This window comes from Motacilla alba, chromosome 3 (genome assembly GCF_015832195.1).
Source record: "Motacilla alba alba isolate MOTALB_02 chromosome 3, Motacilla_alba_V1.0_pri, whole genome shotgun sequence".
Classification (NCBI taxonomy): domain Eukaryota; kingdom Metazoa; phylum Chordata; class Aves; order Passeriformes; family Motacillidae; genus Motacilla; species Motacilla alba.
The window spans coordinates 21,251,202-21,275,801 of record NC_052018.1 but is presented as its reverse complement, the minus strand read 5'-3'; the positions used below and the strand labels follow the sequence as shown (position 1 = coordinate 21,275,801).

At 39.4% G+C, this 24,600-nt stretch overlaps 1 protein-coding gene across 5 annotated transcripts in view; it reads right to left on the bottom strand.

The window, feature by feature from the left end:
* ARHGEF10 (Rho guanine nucleotide exchange factor 10) overlaps positions 1 to 24,600 on the bottom strand; it is a 111,849-nt gene that overhangs the window by 45,873 nt on the left and 41,376 nt on the right. For 4 of the 5 annotated variants that reach the window (XM_038130780.1, XM_038130779.1, XM_038130782.1 and 1 more), the window contains 9 exons: positions 23,473 to 23,587; positions 20,926 to 21,038; positions 16,504 to 16,581; positions 16,099 to 16,278; positions 14,718 to 14,834; positions 12,426 to 12,518; positions 10,928 to 11,098; positions 8,448 to 8,593; positions 5,954 to 6,129 (listed from right to left, as the gene is read on the bottom strand). In XM_038130780.1, the coding sequence (XP_037986708.1) occupies positions 5,954 to 6,129; positions 8,448 to 8,593; positions 10,928 to 11,098; positions 12,426 to 12,518; positions 14,718 to 14,834; positions 16,099 to 16,278; positions 16,504 to 16,581; positions 20,926 to 21,038; positions 23,473 to 23,587 (1,189 nt within the window). The remainder of the gene's footprint in view (positions 1 to 5,953; positions 6,130 to 8,447; positions 8,594 to 10,927; positions 11,099 to 12,425; positions 12,519 to 14,717; positions 14,835 to 16,098; positions 16,279 to 16,503; positions 16,582 to 20,925; positions 21,039 to 23,472; positions 23,588 to 24,600) is intronic. The other variant, XM_038130781.1, reaches the window with a different exon arrangement.

The window sequence follows — 24,600 nt, the reverse complement described above, 5'->3', positions numbered from 1 at the left end:
AAAGCCTTACATTATTAATCTTTATATATTTCATTGAGATTAAAGCTAGTTCAATTAGTAAGTCATGCCACATCTTTCTTTCTAAAATCTTATCACCAATGCTGGAGTTGATATGTCAGTTAATATTAGTTTTGCTTACTCTGGATATTGCATTACAATTGCTGTGCCTTAAAGGGATCATAAAGCTGACTTTTTTTTTCTTCCCCAATTCTATATCTCTCATTAGACAAACCTGCAAAAAAACCCAGCTTTAATGGCAATGGTGATCACAGCAGCATTATCTTCATTTTTGAAAAGAGATGGCATTCCACTGAGCAAGATATTGACAGAAACAAGTACACACTCTAGCCCATCATACATCCCTCCCTGTTTCCCTGGAAACACTCAAAGGCCTACACAAAATGACTGCATCAAACAGAAGGAGACTTGGAAGAGAAGAATCATTTCTGCACTTCAGCATCATGTCACTACTATATATGACAGTAAACAAACCCCACAGAGATCAAGAACACAATGAAGTGGAAACAGAGTACAAATGTATCCCTGGAACTCTGAAAGGGGAACAAACGTGGCTTAGCAGTGCTGAGCTTTGCTCTCAGTCACAAACTGTAAACCTGTGAAAGAAAAAAATGACACAGAAATGCAACCAGAAGCATACCAACCTGATTTTTGACATCACTGTTTTCTTCATGCTCATCACTGCATGGATATGTAGTACAGATGGGTCTGGCTCATTTCCCTTTTCAGCCTTTAGATATATTGCTCAAATTGATGTTTCTTTGCTTAAGTAACTGTCTATGCTGTCTACGTCTCTTAATCAACCTGATCAGAGCAGAACACTGCTGCCAGACACTGGTTTCCCACCCAGACCTTTGGTTCTACAGAGTATCTCTAGTCTGGTCTTCTTAAATAAAAGCCCTGTGAGAAACTTCTCACTCACCCTTTTCATTCTTGGGGACCGAAGAACAGGCAACTGGAGGTGACTGCTGTTGCTGCAGCACCAAAGCAGCATTTGCCTCAGTACAAACCACAATCCACAACCCATCAACAGTTTGCATGAAGTGCTGCAAACTCATAACATGTGCCAAAAGTCTGAGAAAATGAAACTCTGGCCAGTATATTTGACTTCCATTCGTATATTCCCAATTAAAAGGCAGTGAAATACACATATTCACAGTGATTTTATGTACACATGGATGAATAGAGGGAAAGGTTGAGGGAAAGGTTATCTTCTGATTCTTCTAGAGCGATAATACTGAGTATTTTGGTAAGAAGTTACAAATTTGCCCTTTGACTATACTATTTATGTTTTTGTTAAGTATTTATTGTATTTCATATCAAAGACATTAAAAACAAGTTGTATTCACTGTGCTTTCATCCATCCTTTTTTTATCGTAAAAAAAATAGGTAGGGTTGAACTTTCTTGATGCCCTCTTTCCACTTAATCAACCCAACTGGAATCTGAAGAGGTCAACTGGAACCTGGCAAACATTGTCCCAAGGCAAGAAGGATGACTGTGCTAACTACATACCTATCAGTCTCACTTCAGTGCCTGGTAAAGTTACAAGGGTTATTCTGGAGCTAGTGAAAAACACCGGAAAGACAACACAGTCACTGGTCCCAGCCAGAACAAGTTCATGAAGTTGAAGTTCTGTTTAAGAAACTTATTTTCCTTTTATGATAAAGTAACCCAAATAGTTGAACAGGGGAAGCCAGTTGATGTGAACTGTGGATTTCAGTAAAGCTATTGATCTGAGGCTTCTCACAGGCCTCAAAATGTCCAGCACACAACTGGATAAACACATCATGTGATGGGTGAGAAACTGGCTCATGGGTCAGACACAAAGAGTTATTTATAGTGAATGGGGTGGAAGCACCAGACTGGTGACCTGTCACTACTGGGGTTTCCCAGGACTTTATTTTAGGCTCAGTTCTCTTCAATGTCTTCATAAACGACTCCAAGGAATAATAAGAACTTTACCAATGACACTAAATTGGGAGGAGCTGACAAATCCCTGGAAGGCAGAGAGACCCTGCAGAGAAACCCTGACAAATTACAAGGCTGGGCAGTCACCAAGAGTAGAAAGTTCAGCAAGGGCAAGTGCTGGATTCTGCACATGGGACAGGGCATCCCTGGATGTATGAACAGACTGAGCACAGACACTGGAGAGCAGCCACATAGAAAGAAATCTGGGGATCCTTGTCAGTGGCAAGTTGAATATGGGTGAGCAGTGCTCTGGCAGCCAGGAGGGCCAACCGTGTCCTGAGAGGCACCAGGTACAGCATCACTGGCCAGGTGAGGGAGATGAATTTCTTACCTATGCAAGTAAATCAAAACCAAGAATATACAAATTTCTGCTCCCACTGAAAACATTCTCCTGTTCCTATAATAATTCAACTTTTCTATACTATGACAGTGACTGTGCTTCTGCACATGGACTAACTGGGGTGAAGAGAACAGCAACAGCCTACAAGAAACAATACACAGATTTACTAGGGGGAAAAACTCTTTTATCTCACATCTTTCTGTCAATGGTTCTATGGGGAAAATTAATACATCACACTTTTTGGCAGACATAATTAAATAACTACCTCCATAAAAACTGTCCATCTGGAACGCCAGAGAGCCATACAGACATTCAAGCAAGACTAACTCTAATACATGAAACAGGACTTTGACTAATTTGCTGAAAGAAATGTGTTTTTTCCTGAAGACCAACATTGTGAAATGTTTATTGGTTATGATTGCAGGAAGCAAGCACAAGTCGTAATTGCACTCCACTAAGAAAAAATATTAGAATCGTACAAATAAAGGACCCTGCCAAACAGCTAAGACTTCAATCCCTCTTCATGTTCATAACTATGAGAATTTAGTCTACTGTCGGTGCTAGGGGAGAACAACAGGAATAAGGCAAGAGCACATCAAGGACAGGGCACTTTAGCAGAATACATTCAAGTAAAATTTTCCTGCTTTGCCCCATATACCCTCAGGCCACACAGTTTTTCCTACCAAAATACAAATGGCTTAAAACCAAAAAACAGCCCCTAAACATGTTCTTCTATAGAATCCAGAGGCAAAAGACTGCTGAACAGAGCTCAGTGTGGTAGAAAACTGCCTGTTGATGATTTTGCCAAGTGAAAACCAAGTTCACCCAGCTCTTGCTTTTCATCTTAGAACAGTGCTGAAGCATGCCTTTGATTTATACATATTCATAAAATCTTTCAACCTTTCAGTTGCATATTACAGGCTGTACAAGATTAATTAAAATTTAGCTATTAATTCAGCACCCAAAGTAAAGTTTGCATCTTTAGACTATACTGCCTTTTCTTGCAACATCATAGAAGACTGGAAGCACCAATTGCACTTAGTCAATAATAAAGAGCAAGATACAATTGTGATAGCTACCTCCTCTCAGAAAAGATTTTTGTGGAGAAAAAAAAGTGCCATGATGAAGGAAATGTAACCAATAACCAGTAATCCTCGCAAGAACCCAACCTGAATCCATAATGAATCCTTGCTAATCACAGCAGCAATATCAGAATACCAACCTTGCAGGAGTCAAGTACTCAACCTGGCATGTGGCAGACACAAACCAACTATTCTCAGTCTTCCAGAAATGCAAGAGGTAATCCCTGTACTACTTAATGCACTACTTACACAGAATCACCATTATTCTGTATCTTTTCAGTACTCACAAACTGGATATATAAGCTGAAAATCAGGTCTGAGAAATGGTTTTATGTCTCAGGATTTTGCCCGTAGCATCCCAAACTGTTCCTGATCACTATATTTTACTTAAACCACATATTATGAGGCCACTGAGATTTCACTGTATACTTTGAAAACAGAGGGAGACATAATTTTATGATGACTGCAAAGATATGAAATTTCAAGCAGAGTAGATAGGATTTCTCTGTTACCACTTTGCAACTTGTAGTAAACACCAAGTAGACTTATCAATGATGTGATACTACCATATTAAAGATCATGTCATCATCAACTATAAAATGCAGCAACTTGGTGGGTGCAAATAAGAAGCAACGCTGAACCAGTACACAGTCTTACCAGTCTGTCCCTCTGCAGGAAGGCTGTACTTTCTGAACTTCTGTAACCTTTAGCAGCCAACTTAAACTGGAACTAGGAAGACAACTCTACAGAATAACTAACACAATTAGGTGTGTATTCAAACTTGTCTATAAAGGCCAGTTCAAACAACTCTGCATTCAGAGTAACAGCTAGTGCAAACACAGTAGTATGTGCAAAAACAAGGCTATGATGTTCCTCTTTCATGATTGTTTATATTCAATTTAGTTGGATCATTTGGCAGCAAAATTTGATTAAACCAGAGGGAGGATTTTTTCAGTATACCCAGTGACCTTCAAATCTCTTTTATTTCTTTTCATCCTTTTTATTAGAAGACTGAATTAATATAACAGAGCTTACCAAGAAAAAAAAAATTAATTCAGCTCACATTTTACCTAGAGAGTACCATTTAGCCTGAAGGTTGATTTACAAATGATGTACAAAGTAATTTCTTTTTTTGTCTGATTTTGTCACCAAACATGGTGAAGCTGAAAAACCTCAAGAGCCAGGAGTTTCAAGTAAGTTCTACATTTCACACATCTAATGTTTGGTCAAAGGTTTTTGTTTCTCCCCTCATTCTTTTCTTCCCCACATGACCATGCTGACATGCAAGGATTTGGTCTTACCAGCTGTGAAACTGCACAAAATCATAGTAGGAATACTCAACAATCTGTTCCTCCCACACTCACCTACAAAAGGGACTCCCAATTCTAAGTAACAGACTTCTTTATATAGTCCTCTCAGGGTTATGCATACAGCAGCTGGTAAATTATAAGATAAATGCTTTAATCTCATTCTCTAAGTAGTCCATTATTGCTTAAAAGGAGTTTCAAGAATTGAGTCACACTTGAAATAAAAACACAAGTGCCCATAAAAGTTTCTGTAGCTATTTGCAAAGGGAGGAGCAAGAAGACCTGACAAGAACTATCCTGGAGAATACAGGGGGTAGTAAATGCTACACTGATGCTGTAGCATTTATGCCTGCTTATAGCACAACTGTGGGAAAATTCATTAAGCCATGGGTGCAATATTAAATAAATGTAGTGTGAAACAATGCCTAGAGCTACTAGCACTGAATCCATGTGAATTATAATCCATGAATAGGAATCAAATTACAGTCTAGAGATATCAAATGCATTTAATATTACAATATTTAGGTAATAAACAGGATATAAAAATAATTCCATATGTATGAAAATCTAGCTAACAAGTAAAGCCTTAAAATTTGTATTTTTCTTGGAGGCAGTTGGCAGACTTGTAGGGGGGATTAACTAGCACAGAAGAATTTGTAAACTTCAGAGCTTGAGGTCATTTTTGGAGAGAGGCTAGGAGGAAATTACCTACTAACATATCGTTTCAAAAACATTCATTAAGTATTTTTTTCTGAAGCACAGGTTTGAAGGGCATGGTATCATGGGCTTGAGAGAAGTGAGTGAAGTCTACCCTGCAGTAACCACTTGTGTCCAGACTCTTAATCACAGCAACAGGGTGGCTTGGTCATCTTTATTGAGAGAAACTTCTTTGCTATGAGATAAAGAACAAAGGCAGAACCAGCGACCACGAGACCACTGGTGCACCACATCAAACCCACATTTTTGCAAGTTGGCATGCTCTCATGCTTTACAAATCTTTACTCATTCATGCATAAAATTCTAAACTACAACACGTACAAGTAATTCATGTTGCAAGGCAGGAGCCTGGCTGTCACTTTATGCATTCTCAGTTTCCAGAGAAAGAGGCTTTACTACTCTTCATGTTACAGAAATCTTCACAGACAAAATGCTTTCCTTTGTTTTCAGTAGCCCATTGAATTTCAAATATGGATTTTAACAAAGCAGTCTGCAAAAGTCAGTAACACCTGTCACTTACTTGGCTTAGAGTTAATGATGACATTTTCAGCAGGGAGCTGGGGTGGGAACCTGCAGTTGTCTCCTTGGCCTTCACTGCTGCCATACTCTATGACATCCACTTGTCCCAGAGGTACGCTCCACTTCAATAAATACCTCTGGCCAGTTGTCACGGTGCCACTGCTTTCACAGGAAGAGCTGGAAGATGCACAAATTATTGCTGTGACAAGCAACTGTGTTTCAGGGTATGGTATTTATTATTTTAGCTTCTAACATTTGCTGTTTATCAACTTGAGTACAGTGCACAACTTGAAAGAAATACACGCATCAGGCTGACTTTTGTGACTGACCTTTCCCAGCATGCAAACAGCAGCCATGAAGGTGCAGCTAATCTCATCTGCAAGCACCACAAGACTGCCAACAACAGTCCTTACATTTCTATGGCAAAACATAAATGACCATTTTTTAAGATCAAAGTGCATTATGAAATTCTAATACAAGTGCTTGGGATTATACTTTGGCTCCACATTTTCCTGATTTTTTTGGAAACACTTCTTTTTGGGCCCTAACTGCTATGTTTAGGGAAGTAGGGATGATGGAACCTTTGAATGACTGCTGGCAACAGGAAGGACAACTGAAGGGCTGACAAGCCAAGCCCATTTCTGCCAAGCCCCACAGCCCAGACTGTTCTGTATAGCAGACCTCTGCAACTGCTGCAGCTTCCAAATGTAATCCTGCCTGAGCTGCTGCTTAAGAAGTATGTATCACAACAGGCATTTCAGAGGAAAGAGCACACTGAGGAAGCTCATTAGGAATAGAAATTACATCAATAGTAATTTTACTTTGTTTCCTTCATTCCCTTGTTGCCATTCAAGAACATGTATCAAACATTTATTATAAAGAACAAAAGAGATATTAAATGAACAAAAAAGGTTTACTTCACAGAATGACTGTCTGAAATCCAGAAGTCAACCACTTGAGAGAAATCAGCAGAATGCATTTACTGAGAACAGTAACTAAATGCTGAAATTCAGCTAGTCAGCTACCTATCTGCAACACAGACTTTTGTTTCAATGAGGAAGCAAGTATGAACAAAGAATGCAACTGCCACAACTTCAGCAAATATTTATAAATTCTTGACCTAGCTCAGAAGTAACAAAAAAAACCTAGGCAGGACACAGTTGTTCAGTCACTAGGGACAGCATCCACCCCATCCAACTGCTGTTACTTTAGAATCAGGCCAGCAGCTCCTGCTGGTCATCTGCACTGTGTGCAAAGAAAGACCTGAGGGTTGTATCACCTGTAAAAATATCTATCTTTTGCAAACCAGAAACACTCAAACGTCCCAGGTGCCTAGGGTCCACTAGTTACAGAGGAATTTTCAATGGTTTGCAAAAGATACAAACTTTTACAGAGGACATAACCCTCAGAGGGTCAGAGAACTGGCATGATCATGAACTTTTAACATGGAAAACAAAAACAGACTGCACTTTGCTGCTTCAAGTACAAATACAGAAAATCCAAGACTTTACTGGTATGAAAGAAGATAAAACATGAATAGTTAAAAACAATACTCAAGTGTTACTAAGAAAGTAAAGAATTTGTAAAGGCAAGGACCACAGGATAATTGACATGAGCTTCTTAATTTTCTGAAGTGTAGTTATTACATGGCACTTCTCACTCACATGGACATGAGACCAAGCAATCACACACTTAGAAATATATGTACAGGATTCACACTTCAGTAATGCATTAAGATATCAACTCATATTATGCTTAAGAAAAGCTGTTCTTGGAAGATTTTAACAATCCACATTTTCTTTGTCAGAATGTACCATTACATAAAACAATTTATGATCCAAGCAACATATGAATGTGAACACAATCTTGGCATACACACACATTTAGTAACAGTAATAATTACAGCCAACAAAAGCACAGAAGGAAATATGAAAAAATGCTTTTTCCAAAGCATTTCACCTTTAATCTTTCAATGTTTGGTCCCAGAGATAATAACCCTTCCCCATCTGGAACTTTGTTAGCAAGTTCCAGGTTTTTTTCTGGCAACCTGCATTACCACTATGGATTTTGTTTTGTTTTGTTTGTTTGTTGGAGGTTGTTTGCTTTGCAGAGGGTGGTATTTACTTTACAAATTGTGTCAAGTTACAAATCTGTATGTGTTACAGTCTGAATTTAAGGAAGAAGAGAAAAAAGTCTTACCTTGGGGCATGCCTGTATTCCACTGAGCACTAACACATAGCAATAACAAGACACTACAGAGAATTTCTAGCTATAATCTCCAACTGATATAATTTTCTTACAAATTTACTCTAGAACTTCCAAATATCAGTCAGCAATTTGGAGGACTATAACAAAGCTAGTTATCCCTTTATTACAACTACTCCTAGAAACCATTTGCCACAGTAAATACAACAGCACAAAAGCAATACAATAAGTGTCATTTTTTTCCACCTGAAGTTCAAACGATCATCTGAAAAATATAAGTTAAATCTTACCGAATATTCACTGTTGCACACATCAGCACATCATTTAACATGAAAAGTCGCCGTTCTTTGGTTTTGATAATTTCTCCTTTGTCATTATAAACTGTCTCAACCATATCATCAGTCCGTATGAGGTATCTGTTTCCGCTGCTGAGTAGCTGGATTTTGAAAACAATCAGCATTGTATATTACACTCAGTACATTCAACATCCAGCACAAAAAGAGCAAAAACAATGGGTTATCATTTGCCATCCTGGCACAGGTGATTGCAGGTGGATTTACTAAGGGAATTAGGTCTCTTTATTAATCTGCTTTTGATTTAGAGAAACAGTAACTTCTGCTGTCATCCATGTGGACTTAAAGGGCTTTGCATCTTAATGCAGACCATGGTTGCTCTGGGAATCTTCCACACTGAAAAAGGTTTCTTGGCAAAATAAACAGTTCCACCAGTTTTGTGATTTCCTTCCTTAGTCTCTTCTTTCATAGTCCACTGAAGACCTACACATGATTCCAGCTGCCCAGAATGGGAGGCCAGAGTGTGAGGAGGAAGTGTGCTCAGCCTGTTCTGTCCCCCTGGGCTCACACAGCTGAGGAGTGCAGCTGGCAGGGTGTCACATACTGTGGAAAAGATGACATGTCCAAGAGATTCTTGGCATGTAAATTGCTCCTGACAGTTGCCTTCAAGGGCTGAGGATCAGCCACTGTGTGCAAGCATGAACCAATCCCTTACATATCTAACATATCTCCATAGGGTCCAACAGAATAAAATGGTCCATAACTCACTAATTTTCTATTCATCCCCCTCCTTCACCACCTATTTCACCCCAGCTGGCATTGTTCCAAAACTGTATATGCAAATATACAGGCTCAGGAGGACCAACCATGTCCTGGGGTACATCAGGCCTAGAATTACCACCCAGGCAAGCGAGGGATTGTCCACTCTGTTCTGCACTGGCCTCACATGAATATTGTGTGCAGTTTTGGCTGCCACAATGTAAGAAAGATATTAAGCTGTTAGAAAGTGCCCAAAGGATGGCCTCAAGGATGGTGAATGTTTTTGAGTGGAAGCTGTATGAGGAGTAACTGAGGTCACTTGGTCTGTTCAGTGTGGAGAAGATGAGACTGAGGGGAGACCTCAATGCAGTTACAGCTTCCTCATGAGGGGAGGGTTCTTCACCCAGAGGGTGTTTGGCACTGGAACAGGCTCCTCAGGGACATGGTCAAAGCCCCAAGCCTGACATAGTTCAAGAAGCATTTGGACAATATTCTCAGGCACTTGGTGTGACTCTCAGGGCTGGTCTTGTGCAGAGACAGGAGCTGAACTCCATGATCCATGTGGGTCCCTTCCAACTCAGCTGATTCTGTGATATTAACACACAAGACCTGCGGGACTCTGTGAGATTTGGAGTGACAACCCATGTTTATATCAATGAATCCCTCACTGCACAACACACAAAATCTTGCAATCAATATCAACTGACAAAAGGTAACCTGGGCCATCTCTTCAAAAGCACATTCTGTGTCTTGGAACTATTTGCAGATTAATAGCTGCTTCAAGAAGCAGGATTATGACAACTAGAAAAGAAAGTAAAATGTCTGAATCCATCTTCTAACCCATTTAGAATGAAAATACTGCTCCAGTATGAAAATAAATTCAGTATTCCATTCCCAGTAAATAGCTTTAAAAAAGCATTTTCTGATTGACTATTGCTTTCCTAAAAGACGTGCTTTTTTGTATCTCCAAAACCAACCCCATTCCTTCAGCACATCCCCACTACTTTACCTCAGAAGGAGTCTATAGGATAATAACCTGAAACTTCACAAAAGCAGTAATTGAGGCACTTATGCCTCAATTCATGGGAAAGAAGGAATCGTTTATAATACAAATAAAACAAACATATATATATATATATATCCACAGTATAGATAGCTACTAATGAACTCAATTAAAAAAGATTGTTCATTCCTTCTTACTGAATGTCTTCTAGAGTTCTTTTCAGACATTTCTATTGTATGATGCAAATATATGAATGAAATAGATAAATAGATGGAGATTTTCCCTAAAACAAGGAAGATGTTGGACCCATTCAATAGCACATCCTGAAATGACTCCTAGTTGGAAGCATTGCTATATAAGGACATGGTCCCTTTCTTTACACAAGAGTAATTCCTCACTTCTAGGATAAATTAAAAGTTGAATTTTTCCATGTAGAACACGTACATGAGATTTTACTATATATTATTATTTCCTCCACTGCCACAGAATACCAATACTGCTGAGGCAAGTTCAGTGTGTTGCCTATTCCAGCACACAGTGGTGAGCCTGTTCAGTCCCATAGGCAGGTCACGTCTCACATCTACCACTAGAATGACTCCATGTGGTTGATCTCTACAAAAAAACCATAGCTGTCTCTTGGGTGTCTGTTGTAGATACCACTCAAGGCCCAGAAAAAGACTCCTCCATTTCCATTATACTTTCCTACTATACTTGCCTTGTTCAGGTAACGTTCATTCATTGCTTTTGCTATTTGTTTTATTTCACAGCGCTGGTCTGCATCCCTTTTCCTTTCATTTAACTTCTCTGCCAGTGTCTCGAGCTCTGTAAGAGCCATCTGTAGAGGTAATCTGTCAGGATGTCCTTTATTAGTGTTCTTCAACATATCCTGGGGGGTAATTATAAAACAAACAAAAAAAACTCATCAGATTTATTTTCAAAGTCAGGTTTCAAAGATTACAGAATGTACAGTTACAACTACATTCTTGAGTACTACTAAAGAGTAAGACCAAGAAACACCTAATGAATATTCGGACAGCACATTGCTTAACTTCCCAAATATCATAGTAGTTCTTAAAAAATATACTGAATGGGATCACGTACATTCTTATTTAAAGAACAAAATTACAGAGAAGGGAGACAGTATTAAACAATCTGGCAATCAGTAATACATTGTAATATGTATGTGTCACTAAACAATGAATTAAAATGAAACTTTGCTGATATTTAGTGTCATAATAATATTGTATTATCTTTATTACTCTTATTATTCCTCATTAAAACATGGACAGTGTACTCCTCCTAAAGTAGGAGACATTACTTCATTAAGGTCACAACAGCTCCTCCAAGTCTTTCTCTTTTGCATGCATATAGTAGGAACAGTTTGAATTATACTTTGTCTCTATTCCCAGAGCACTTAAAAATCTTCCTGCCACAATAAACTTTATCGTTCCTGCTATTTCAAAAACTCTCACCATGGCTCCCAATTCTCATGCTTCCCCCATGACTACCTCTGCTCCTTTACGCCCAGTAATTCCCAGACCTGCAGCCCAAAGCCTGCCCTCCTCTTGGCACCTGCAAACACAGCTAACATGCGGTGCTTACTGGGGTAGGTCTGCTGTGGTCTGGACGGAGGTAAAAACAGAGCAAAAAAGCAGGTCTACACTGGGGATTTGTGCTCTTCCTGCAGCTTGACTGCCTGTTGACATGAGACCCAAAGATTCCTGTCAAATCCACAGTTTCCATGGGAAAAGAAACAGGACACTGCAGGTCAGAAGGAAGCTGTAAGATACTCTAGCAGGTCCTGTAGTAGTTAAGAGAGTGGACTGTTGTTCTGTATATCTCACATATATTCTAAACTATCCAAGGTATGAATTTAATCCTCTTGTTTTTTTCTTCAATGGAAATTAATGCCACTAAGTTTCTAGTCATGTTTTAAAGTGTTACTAGCTAACAAACAGATATAAACAAGCAGCATATTTGAACTATACCTTTACTAGAAAACGATTTATAAGCTATATTTTACTTAGCAAGTAATCTATAGGAAACCTAGTTTACTAAGGCTTTCCTCCAGTGCCCTTACTGCCCATCCCTGCAATCAGACTATGAGATCAGCATGTTTAAAGAACTGAAATTGCTCTTCATTTCCCCATGATCTAGTGGTCACTTCCACTGCAACACGATCCTCTGAGCTCCCTTCAGTAAACGTTATTTACCTGCAATAGCAGAATGAACTGTGGAAAACGTTGGATAGGTTTCATCATTAAACCATACAGTGTAATGCGATCAGGGCTTGACTCCTGACACTGCTGCAATGCAAGAAAGACACATTTACTACCATGAGCACATTTCTACCAGTTACAGAACGAAACGAAAACATTTCCTAAAAAATTCTTCTATATTGCTTACATTAATTATAACAAGAAGAGTAGGGATTCCATTTGCGATCAAAATTTAATTAAAAAATATCTTTTAGAAAAACCCATCACTATCAAAATGATGGCCTGCCACGGAACTGAAATATCCTCTTTAAATAAATACAGCTGGGCCAAAGCCACACCAGCAATGCAGCACCTATAAATCTAAAAACCAATGTATGTTTTTTAAGAGGAAATCTAAGAAAAACATCATAATCTCAGTACTATGCAGAGAGAGATTTTGATCCTCTTTACTAGAAGAAACAAAGAAAAAAAAATTGATTTATATTTGGAAATAAAAATGTTAGAATCCATTATTTTAGTTACCGCGAATGGCATACAAAACCAGACAAATTTCTTTTGCATGTGCAAAAAAGCCAGGAATGGCCAGGAAAAGGAAGGCTAGAGGAAATACTCAATATTAAAAACAAAGCAATTCTAAACAATGTTAAACTTGTGTTGTGCTTAAATTGCTATTTATTGCTACAACTATCAGCTTTGGAACAACTTATTTCCATAGTTACCTATACAAACATCTATTTTTTCCAAAAAGCAGTAGGGAAGATTTTGATCTTCATTGCTGGTGGTCAAAAATAAAAAAGGAAAGATAAAGAAGTGTCATCTGTTGTAGCCATGATATTTTATGAAAATCCTTTTGTCAGGATTTTCTTCTCCTGAGAACCTGAGGGGCCTCAGGAACAAAATGCAAACAATAACTATCTGCTACTGTGGAATGCAACAGGTGCATTGTTGATTGATCCATGTTAAGTGTTTCCACTTAATAACCAATCAAGGATGCAGCGGGGTCAGACTCTCTGGTCAGTCACAAGACTTTGTTATTCATTCAATTTTATTCCTGTCTCGCCTTCTGATGATTCCTTTCTCTCTGTTCTTTTAGGATAGTTTCAATACAGCATTTTTAATATAATATATATCATAATATAATAAACCAGCCTTCTGAAACATGGAGTCAAGATTTCTCGTCTCTCTTCACTCGTCCTGGCTGCCCTGAATGCCACAATCTGTCACCAGAGTTTGGCTGTGTTTCTGCAAGCAGAACCAGTGTGGCCCTGACAAGCAGTGATGAGAGGTGGGGATTATGTCTCTATTGGAAAAATATGCTTTTAACAGTAGAACATGTTTAACCTGTGACTACACGCTCACTAGACAGTCTGATCTTCAAGATGCTTGAGGCTTCCAAAATATCATCCTGTACAGAGTTGTCCATACAATAAAAAGTTGTTAGTTAATTTAGTTAGTTAATTTAAGATCTGAAGGCAAACCCCTTCTACCCTTCTCTAGGCAACCTAAGAGTTGCACTAGGCACCCAGTTGTTACTGTTTAGTGGACGACTGTGTCAGATCACCCTGTCAGGGTGACCAACTCTGAGAGGCACAACTCAATCCAGGACGCCTGGGGAACGAGACAAGCTGAGCTTTTAGACTCTCAGCAATGTCACTGAGCTGAGCTTTTAGACTCTCAGACAACCCAAAAGCCTTGCAATGGATTCTGTGTACTATCTGTAAGGTGTCAACCCTAGGGATTCACAGCACTTCTACTGCGTGTACCAGGCTCTCCATACGTATCATGACAAGCATCATATGCAACAGGGCAGTATGCATTCTGCAAAAAAATCACCAATTTCAACCCCAAGCCAGAAACACAATCTTCAAAATCCAGCAAAATTGCTGTGGAATGGAAATCCAGCTGCACTACTTCTCACAACATAATACACAAATTAGAATTTTAAAAAAATTCAAATTAAAAAGTGGCTTCATACAATGAACTACTATTTGAAGCTCACTTGATATGGAAGAATCCTAATGTTTAGCCAAATAAAGCAAAGCAATACCAATAAATTGATTTGAATAACAATAAAACTACAGTACACTTCAAAATACATCCCAGATCTAACAGCACGTTACTATTTGAAAAAGGGCATTCTCTGGAAGGGCATCCTCTGGGGTCTGTTTGTGCCAAATCTATAAACAGACCTTAAGTCCATAAAAACAGAGAGACAATATACAGTATCAGCAGTCAAATTTGCATATGCGTATCGCATATGCACCACTATTTTAAGAATGAACTAACCTTTAAGAAGTCTAAAAAGGCAGGTTTGGTGGCACAAGATTTCTTGAGAATCCCAACTGCTGTACTGAAGTTGTTTACATATTCACTGTATGCATCCAATACCATAGATTTAGAAAACTGAAAAGAAAAGAAGACAAATCTTAACCAAAAGTACAAAAGACCTCTGCCAACACAGCTATATAGACCTCTGGCTGTTAGGGACTCACTCAGAACTAAAGGCTTTGCTTGGCCTAGTGCTGCATATACAGAAATACTGGTAATACACAAAATAATCTTTCTGCAGAAGACAGTCTGGAAACAAAAAGATGTAACAGCTGTGAATGACATGAAATATATTTACAGAAATTGTTTCATCTTGGCTAGAACACTGGGGCAGAAGGACTGTGGGCAATCAAAGGGCATCCACTGAGATTCAAATTGACAGCTGAGATCCCTTGATCATCTCACTAGCTGTCTTCCAGATTAAGTGAATCAGCCAAGTCCCAGGGCCCTCACACCCTGACTTCAGCTATTAAGGATTTACTAAAGAAGCAGATTGTGTGGCCTGCAAACAGTCATGGGTACAGGAAGATCACCATCCATTGCCTTCTTGGCAATTTCATCCCTCTCCTTTGCAGAGCTGGTCTTATTAAGACTACCCAACTTGCTTCAGTCACAACAAGGCAGGTTTGCTTTAAACAACAAATCTTCAGTAACTATTTAATTTTGGGTAAATTCTGATCAGATCCCAGCTCTCTTACAGCAGGCATGAAAAGGTGGTGATTTCCTGCACCTGGGTGGCAATAAAACAAAGCATTCAAGCCAGAAGGCAGGCAGCCTCTTCAAGCCACACTTTCGTGGTGAACAACATCTTTCTATCAACCAAGGCCATTTCTTGTTTTCTCTAATTTAAAGCAGCAGCTAATTCTGTCCTTTACTGAATGGACTTCCATTAATGATGGGACAGGGTTTTACAAATACTCTTTATCAGTGCCCCATCTCAGTTCAAACTCAGGAATTCAGGACATTACCTACTGTGGTTTCTTTCTACTTGCACACTACTAGGTATGACTACCCATTTGTTACAAGATGAGCCTCAGTCGCACCTTAATTTCGATGGGTTTGTGAATCTCTAATTTCTCATAAAAATAAACTGTTTACTTAGATGTCTGAAAGGTTAATCAAAGCCTGAAAACTTTTCTCACAATCTTTTCACATCTGCCAACCGAGCTGAAGACATGTGCTGGTGTCAGTTTCCTTATCAGGATAGTACATGAATACTCTGACAGTTGCCACAGGCATTGGAGAACATGGGAATAAAGCAGCTAAGTTAGAAAGATATGGAGATGGAAAAACAAGACTTAAATAAAAACAGATTATCTGTTCTGACACATTTGCTTACTGAAGCAACAAAGACATCACCGATCATTTCAACAGAGTCCCACTCAGATACACGACTCGCCAGCGCAATCTGAAACATTGAATGGCACTGAAGAATTTCCTTAATTCGATAAAAGACCATTTTAAGTTTTCTTTCACTCAGTAATTTTGGTTCCATATCGGAAAGGGGCTTCTCATATTGCTGTGAAAAAAAAAAAAGCAAATTGATTTAAACAATCAAAAAAGTGGACTTCTACAAGCAGAAAAACAAACTTATACAACAGTACACGCACACAAAATCACTGAACATTTGGCATGAAGCATCTGTAGCAAAACCTGTGTTAGTCATAGGAAAGATTCTCTGATGATATTTAATGATTCTTTTTCAAATATTCAAAATTTTAAAATGCAAAAGATACTAAGGTACCTCCAGGATCCTTTTGAGAGCATCCACGTAATTCTTCTCACTATCAACTACAGAGCCCAAAATATACCTTCTCACAACCTGTTGAAACAACAAAGTTTAGTCTAAAGCTCTAATCAGGTAACACATTCATTATAGTTGGAAATTATTATGGTAAAATTCTCACATTAATAAAACAAAAGAAATACAAAGCAATTTCAACACTAGAACTGCAATAAAATAATACTGTACCTTTTCAAAACTAATTGAATTTACTATTACTCTAAAAGTACTTACTTCAAAGAACACAACAATTATTGTATCGATAGCTGTATTTTTTTTCTGACTGTTGTAAGTCCAAGTTTAACTTCTGAAACTTGTGGTTTGACTTTGGTATTTAATAATGCTCTCAGGCACCTGGTGCAATTTTTAGGGCTGTCCTGTGCAGGGCCAGCAGCTGAGCTTCAATGGTCCTGGTGATCTTCCAAATCAGGATATTCTATAATCCTATGCACGTTATATGTATATATATAGGCATTAATGGAAACAATGGAAACAGAATAGGAAACAATTTTTCAAAAATCAGTCCTGAATTTTATTTTTAATAGGTTTTATAAATTTATTAGGAGCAACATGAAGGGCGAACAAGCAAATACTAATTGTCTTTTAAAGTTAAGGCCATAAAAGAGAGAAAGTATCCAAGTCAGCTTTCTCTTTTGGGCATTACCACGCATAAGTGAAGACCCCCATGTTATCTATATTTATATGCATTGACAGAGTAGTAAGACCTTCAGGAAAAGCTACCATATTTCATGCTAAACTACAGGCTATTTATTACACCTCCTTCTCCATCTTCTGCTTCATCTGAAATGCACTTTGTATAGACGTGTAGGTGGCAGGACAGGAAGGACCGGAGAACCAGTCTGGTTTAGAACTTAAGCTTCTTGCCATCAATTAGATTTCTTGTTGGTGATAAGGATTTGTTTTCACCCAAATCCATTTCCTAATCCAGCTCACTCTAGAGTTTCAAATGGGGACTATGAGGAGAAGACAGCACAGGGTAGGATCAAACCACTTTCAATAAATACAAAAATAGGAAAAACTGCTTATTTTGCTATTTTAAGCTAGCCTAAACGACCATGAAACTCAAATCTCAGGCTTGCTTCTTTCTGCTCCAGAACCCACAGCCTTCTGCCTCCTCCAACATCACTGCCTTTAAATTTTCCATACTTGTATTTTGCATTATTAAATACAGGTTATGTGAGAATTTTCTTTCAGGTACTAGAATTTCAAAAGAGGACTTCAAAATTATCTGAGGCTTTGCTTAAGATATACACAGTAAAATTAGTTGTGTCTAATCTGTGCTTAGAATGGATTTAGCAGTGTCTTATTTGGTATAGACGATCAGTGGCTCTGGTGAAGAATATTAATCGTACTTTTAGTCACAGTTCATTCTTCTGAAAAGAATAAACATCTGTAGAAATAAAAATTTCAGGCTCTATAATACACAAAAAGTATATTTAGTAGTGGCTTCAGGTTATTGCAATTGAGATGAACCCTAGCCTCCGTACTTGCGGGCACTGGGATTTAAACAGAAGCCATCATGCCACCTGCTGTTTGAAGCCAGCAGGTCCACAGAGCAGCTCTGCTGTGACAAGGCAGCTGGGCTGGAAGGGGACCCTGGGCTGGATGGGGGCCCTGGCGTGGGGTGCCCAGGGCAGTGAACCCTTCCCACAGCTGGCTATGCTGGCCCCTCCGAACTGCTCCAGTGTTTCTGTGCACCCAGCCCACCAGAGCCCTGCTGACCAGCAGCCAACCTCCCCACACAGCTGCTGCACTCCAGTTTGGCGTCACCTCCAGATGTGCACTGCAGCTGGCATCCAGATCACTCACTCACACAGGCTTTAAATGCCAGAGGCCTGTGCCTGCTGCTGAGGGACAGCACTAACGCTGACCACGTGCTGCACTTTGTACCACGGACTCACTGAGTGCCTGTTTCCCACCCACCTTTTAGTCCACCCATACAGAGAGCATCTCACCTAAAGGGGCACAGGAATACTTCAGGAGACAGCTGAAAGCCCTGTTAAGGCAGAGGTAAGTGACACACTTTGCTCCCCTCTGCCCATAAAGTCACCACAATCACCCCTCCCCTCAGTCACCTCACAGAGGCTCAAGCTGGTCATGCACAAATAGACTCTGGTCCATCTATGCTGATTTTTCCCCACTCACCCTCCTGTCTTACTGAACGCAGACATAGCTCCCAAGAGCATGTGCTCCATCACTTTTGTTGGGACTGAGGTGAGGCCAGACTCAGTTCTCCTTCTTGTGGGTAGGAGTGTGACACTTTTGCCCAGTCTTCTGATCACTGTGATCTTAGATGACTGAGAAAGGTCTTACCCACAGCATCCTTATATCCATCCCATCTGGTCCCACAGACACCTGTATGTCCAAATGGCCTCAGCTCCCCCAGCTGCAGATTAGGCTTCACCCCAGCAGACCTGCCTCTGGGCTCATGGGCTGAGTCCCAAGGACAAGCCTCGCCAGTAAAACCCGAGGCAAAGGTGGCACAGTTTTGACCCTTTATCACTAGGTCCGTGCCCCACCAAGCAGTGTATTGTGCTCTTCTCAGCCTCCTTTTGTTGCCAATGTACATATCAGAACCTCTTCACTGCTGCCTCTCACACCTCACTAGCTCCAGCTGAGCTTTGGCTTTCCTAACTCCATTCCTGCTCACTCAGAGAGCTCCTCCTGGGCAGATGAGTCCTATTTGTCATGACTTACACAACTAATACTAGTTTGTTCCAAACTACAAGCACTCTGGGTTTTTTTTGCAAAAGAGGGTAAACTTATTTGTACAAAACTACCAAAGTGAAACTCAAATTCCTATTTGGAAAGAAGGAAACAGCATTCAGACTGATGCTGAAATCTCACATGATAATAAAATCTTACAGTAATGGAACACAGTTTGATAGTTGCTTTGTTACAAGATTAGCACTTCACTGTGTTAAACACAAGAGAAAAGTAAACCTCACCTAAGTAAAAGGTAAAACAAAACAAAACAAATTCCCGAAAATATACAGCCCTCTCCTCAATTTCCCTTTAGTTTGGTTTTTTGCTCATTTTCTTAAAGTACTGACCAACTAACTCATGGCTTGACACCACAAGAAGCTAAAAACTCTCATACAGTTATTAGTTGTCATACAATACAGTAACATGAACCCAAGGTGTCAGAACCCAGGACACCCCTCTGGGTGCCCTGGATGGCCCGAGCCACTGGCAGGGGGCCCTGAGACCCTGGCATGCAGCCAAGGACACATGGGGTTTTGATCTTAGCCCATGGAGCAAATTACCAACTCTGCATGAAGAATTACAAGTCACAAAAGTTTAGACAGCACAACAGTAATAATCACAAGGTGAAGGGAAAAGTTTTTGAGTGCTGCACAGGGGGGTTTTGCACTCTGTACAGGGAGGTTTGAGTTTTGTACATGGGGGTCAGGAGTTCTAAGATGGAGGGATTTGGGCGTGCCCTGTCCTCCTTCTTTCTCCTTCCTAACCTCCTTGTTCAGGGTGATGTTGGCACTTTTAGATTGGTTCAGAATAGAAGCTGACTGTCTAACATAGGTGATAGCTATTGGAACAGAATTGTAAATATAGTACACGTAGTTTTTAGAATAAAAGATAGCACCAGCCCCATGGGAGGGGAGTGTGCCTCTGGCTGACCTGCTGAGCAGACCTCGGCAGCTCAGGAAGAAAATCTTTTAGATAACATTTAATAAACAACCTTGAGACCGACGGCTGAAGACTATTGAGTCTTTCTTTGGAAGTGTGGGTTGGAGAAAAGACTTTTCCACCTTTCAGGGTCACCCTGACCTGGGGGAGACTCCTATACCAAGGGACTTATTTTCAGCCAAAATTTCTTAACTGATGCTGACTTCAGTGTTTTTTGAAGTGATTTTTTGCAGTGACTATACAGTTTGAGGTGGAAAACAGCAAAATTAGTTCTTCTGTACTTGACTTTAGTGGGGATGATTTTTTTAAACCAAGAAAAACCTTTGGATTCAAAGAGCATGCAGGATATTGTCTACATTTAAAATTAAAACCCCAGATCACCTGGAACAATGTTTTCTGGTTCAATAAAAATGCTTTAATTATCTCCTTTTTTCAGTCAAAAACATCACATTTTGTTTAAGTGTTCAGGTAGTGAAACAATATAGTTCTTATAGATAATTTTATAATGCAAGCCTTTTTGCACCTCTGGGTGAATTCAGGACTGATGCAACTATATGAACACACACAAATTTTCAAAAAAATACTTATTCAGTTCTGGATTTGATGTCTCCTTAAGTAAAATGCCAATATATTTGAAGATCAAAGGCACCTAAGAGCCATTGGTGCAGAGCAGAAGGGGAGAAAAAATAGAAGACCATACTTCCCAAAGCTTACTACCTGCTGCTGTGATAATCCTTCAGGCATAGGAGTCATAATTGCTTCTGTATGCATACAGTCCACATCAATAAATAAATTTAGCTCTTCTTCTTCCAGACAAGATGATCTATGATCTACAAATAAATAACCAAATGTCAGCTTCTACATGTGGATTAAAAGAAGAAGAAAGCAAAACAAAACCAAAAAATACTCTATCATCTGAGCGCAGAAATAATAAATTTTCACTTACCAAACAAAAGAAATTTCCCAATACTTCTGTATCATCTGGGAAATAACATAAATGCTACCACCAATAGGTACTCTAATACAGAACACCTTTCAAAGGCATCCTAATATCCCACAGCTGCAGACAGCCTAAGCATCTTTTTGTAGACTGCTACTCCCTCTCAGCCAGGAGAATGGGGTTGTCCAGAAGGCAGGACATGACAACTTGGTCTAAAGCACTACAGCCCCAGGGACAGCAGTTTTAAAATAAATGATCCCTAGGAAGAAACTGAAAACACCCATATTACAATCCCGCTCAAAAAAATTCCAAACCGCTTCTATAGCTGAACTAAAGTAGCCAAAATAACCAAATGTCTGTTTTCATTAGAAGGGAGTGAGGGATTCCACATTGCTCTGCGGGTAAAAATTTTTACTGAGAAAGCACCACCGAAGTGCACTGATAGGTGGCAGTACATAGCCAGCCAAACAAGCAGAACACAGAAAAGGAGACATAAAGAAAGAACCGCAGGAGAAACTGTCTTAGACCAAAAAGAGAAATAAGGGAAGCAGATCTGATGGCTGGGAGAAACTTGTGAGTTTAGTTAACAAATTTTTCACTAGCTCCCTGCTGATTTGGAAAGTGGTTATGAGATTCAGCCATCCACAGATACACTGGGTCTGCAACCTGGTCTCTAGAAACTTAAGAAGGAATGCCAGGAAGGAATTGTAACACTGCCCTGCAGATCATTTTCATCTGGTCAACTGCAAGAAGTTGGGGATACATTTTTGATCACCTCATTTTTGTGTAACTTTCTATATTCAAGCTGTGAATTAAGTCAATTGAGAAGCAATCAGAGGTTATGACAGAGATGTAAGATGTGCCCTGGCCCATACAGTAACTTTATGTTACCTCTCTCAATAAAAATATTTTGTTCCAGCCTTGTGGTTTTAGCTTCCTAAAATTGTAGTTTTATAAGCTCTGAAGTTACTATCATTCAATTAGTTGGGCAGACACTTGAGCAGAAAGATACTCTATCTCTCAGCCTTATCCTAAAAAAGAAACTAGATTAATTTACCACCCGTCTCTTGAAAAAATTACCTGTGAACAGCTGCTGCCATGGCTCATGACAAAGGACTGTCACTTGCCCTAAACTACAGAAGGAACACAAATACTTCTGTGGCTTTTTGATTTTATATCAATTTTCCCAACCCAAATTCAGCTTTCATCAAAAATCATCAAACCGATTAAGCAGTACAGTCTTTCCCCCTACTTTCACTCACTCAAGCATGGAAAGCATTACTCCTTACCAGTCATGAACTTTTTAAAATAGTCAACTACTTCCCCACTGAAATCCATGTCTTAACAGCCAATTCTCCTGACATTCAAGAGTAATTTTATGGAGAGACCTGGACAGACTTAGTAACTGCGCTGATTTTGATGGGGGTAGAATTAATTTTCTTCACAGTGGCTAGTATGGAGCTACATTTTGGATTTGGACATAGGGTTGGTAATATAGAGAGGTTTTTTTTTTTATTGCTGAACAGGGTTTACACAGAGCCAAGGCCTTTTCTGCTTTTCATACTGCCATGCTGGTGAGGGTGCATGACAGGTTGGGAGGAGACACAGCCAAGACAGGTCACCCAAATTGACTAAAAGGATATTCCAGACCATATGACATCCTGCTCCATATATAAAGTGGGAGGAAAGAGGAGTAAGGGGAGGGGACATTCAGAATGATGGCGTTTGTGTTCCAAGTAACCACTGTGTGTAATGGGGCCCTTCTCTTCTGGAGATGGATAAGCACCTGCCTGCCCTTGGGAAGCAGTGAACTAGTTCCTTGTCTTTCTTTGCTTGTGTATGGCTTTTATGTTCACTATTACACTGTCTTTATCTCAACCCACAAGTTCTCACTCTTACCCTTCTAATTGTCTCCCCAGTTCTGGTGGTAGGGGAGTGAGCAAATGGCTGTGCGGGGCTTGGCTGCTGGCTGGGGTTACACCACCACAGTAACTTAACATCACTTCCATACTCCCATCTACCAGTACCTAGATCACATTGCTTGGTGGGACTTTTTGTTATTGTTCTTAAGTTGACCCTTCTCTGTGGTCCTCAGGTTTCTAGGTCACTCTGGTCCTTGCCCCAAACAGAAAAAACTGCTCAAGATGCATTGACCGTACTGTCATCTGAACTAAATATTATACCACATATTTTTGATATATATATATCTAATTTCTTGCATCTAGTTTTCAGCTCCCACTACAAAAATTTACTAGGCCATTCATCTTCTTTCTCAGAAATTACTAGAGAATGTAACAAAGAGAAACGCTGTAAATAGCATATACCTTGAGAAATGAAAGATTTTGTCCGAATGAAGGAACGACCCTTCTTCACAGCTGCTTTTGTCTTTTCAAGTCCATCTTTGGTACCTTCTCTAGCAGCTCTCATAAGTTTTTGCATCTGCAAGATAAAAAATATAGTCTACATGTTCAGTGAATAATAGGAAAGCATTTGAGCCTGCACACTTTTAGGCTATCAATATTGTCCATAGTCAAACGAATACATAATGAGTAGAGAGAACCATGAAAGCTCAGAGCCAAGCTCCTGTATTTCAGAATAAAATAAAAAATGGAGACAAGGACTTACTTCATGGCAATATTGTATGCAAGTCTAAAAGAGAAGAAATGCTTAAGAATCCTTCTGCATTCAAACAAACTTTAAATAGTCTCAAATGATATCTTACAGAACAAATACCTACTACTCACAGGTCATTAATGGCCAGAGGTCTTGTCCATCTTTCAGTGTCCCAATAACTCTTCCATAGTATTTCTGACCTAAAGATAATCCCCTAGACTCAGTTATATATTAACCATATTCTTAAACAAACACTGTTATGAAGGAAAAGGTTACAACTAATAACTTCATTCATTGAAGAAATGCATTGATTTAATAAGGATTCCATAATCTTACAGTACACTACTACAGTCAAATGAAATTTCATAGAACAAAAAAAAAAAAAAAAAGAAATTTTGCTTTGCTGGAAAATGTTTATTAAAATACCCTGCTTTGTACTTTTCTCCCAAAATGTCACTACAACAAAAAAATCCCCACTGCTGTCAGAACACAAACAAAGCTGTCTTGCTGCAATCAGACAATTTATGGGTTTGAGACTGAAGCTTTTTACAAAAACCCAGTCTTTTCATACTGGTTCCACTCAGAATGGAGAGCAGGGAGATTCCCAATTTGATCCTGTGTGGCTGCAGAGCTAGGGCTAGGCTAGCCCCATGGAGCCAAGGTCTCAGAGACACACTCGGATAGTACATCTGGCTCACTCTCTGGGATAAGGGCACCAGTCATCAGGGAAAGACAATGCCCTATCTCATTTTCTGAGACTGTTAACATTAAAAGGAAGCATGAGAAAAGGTCCTTGACCAAGCATTTTTAAGAATATAGCAATATTGCAGTCTTTAACT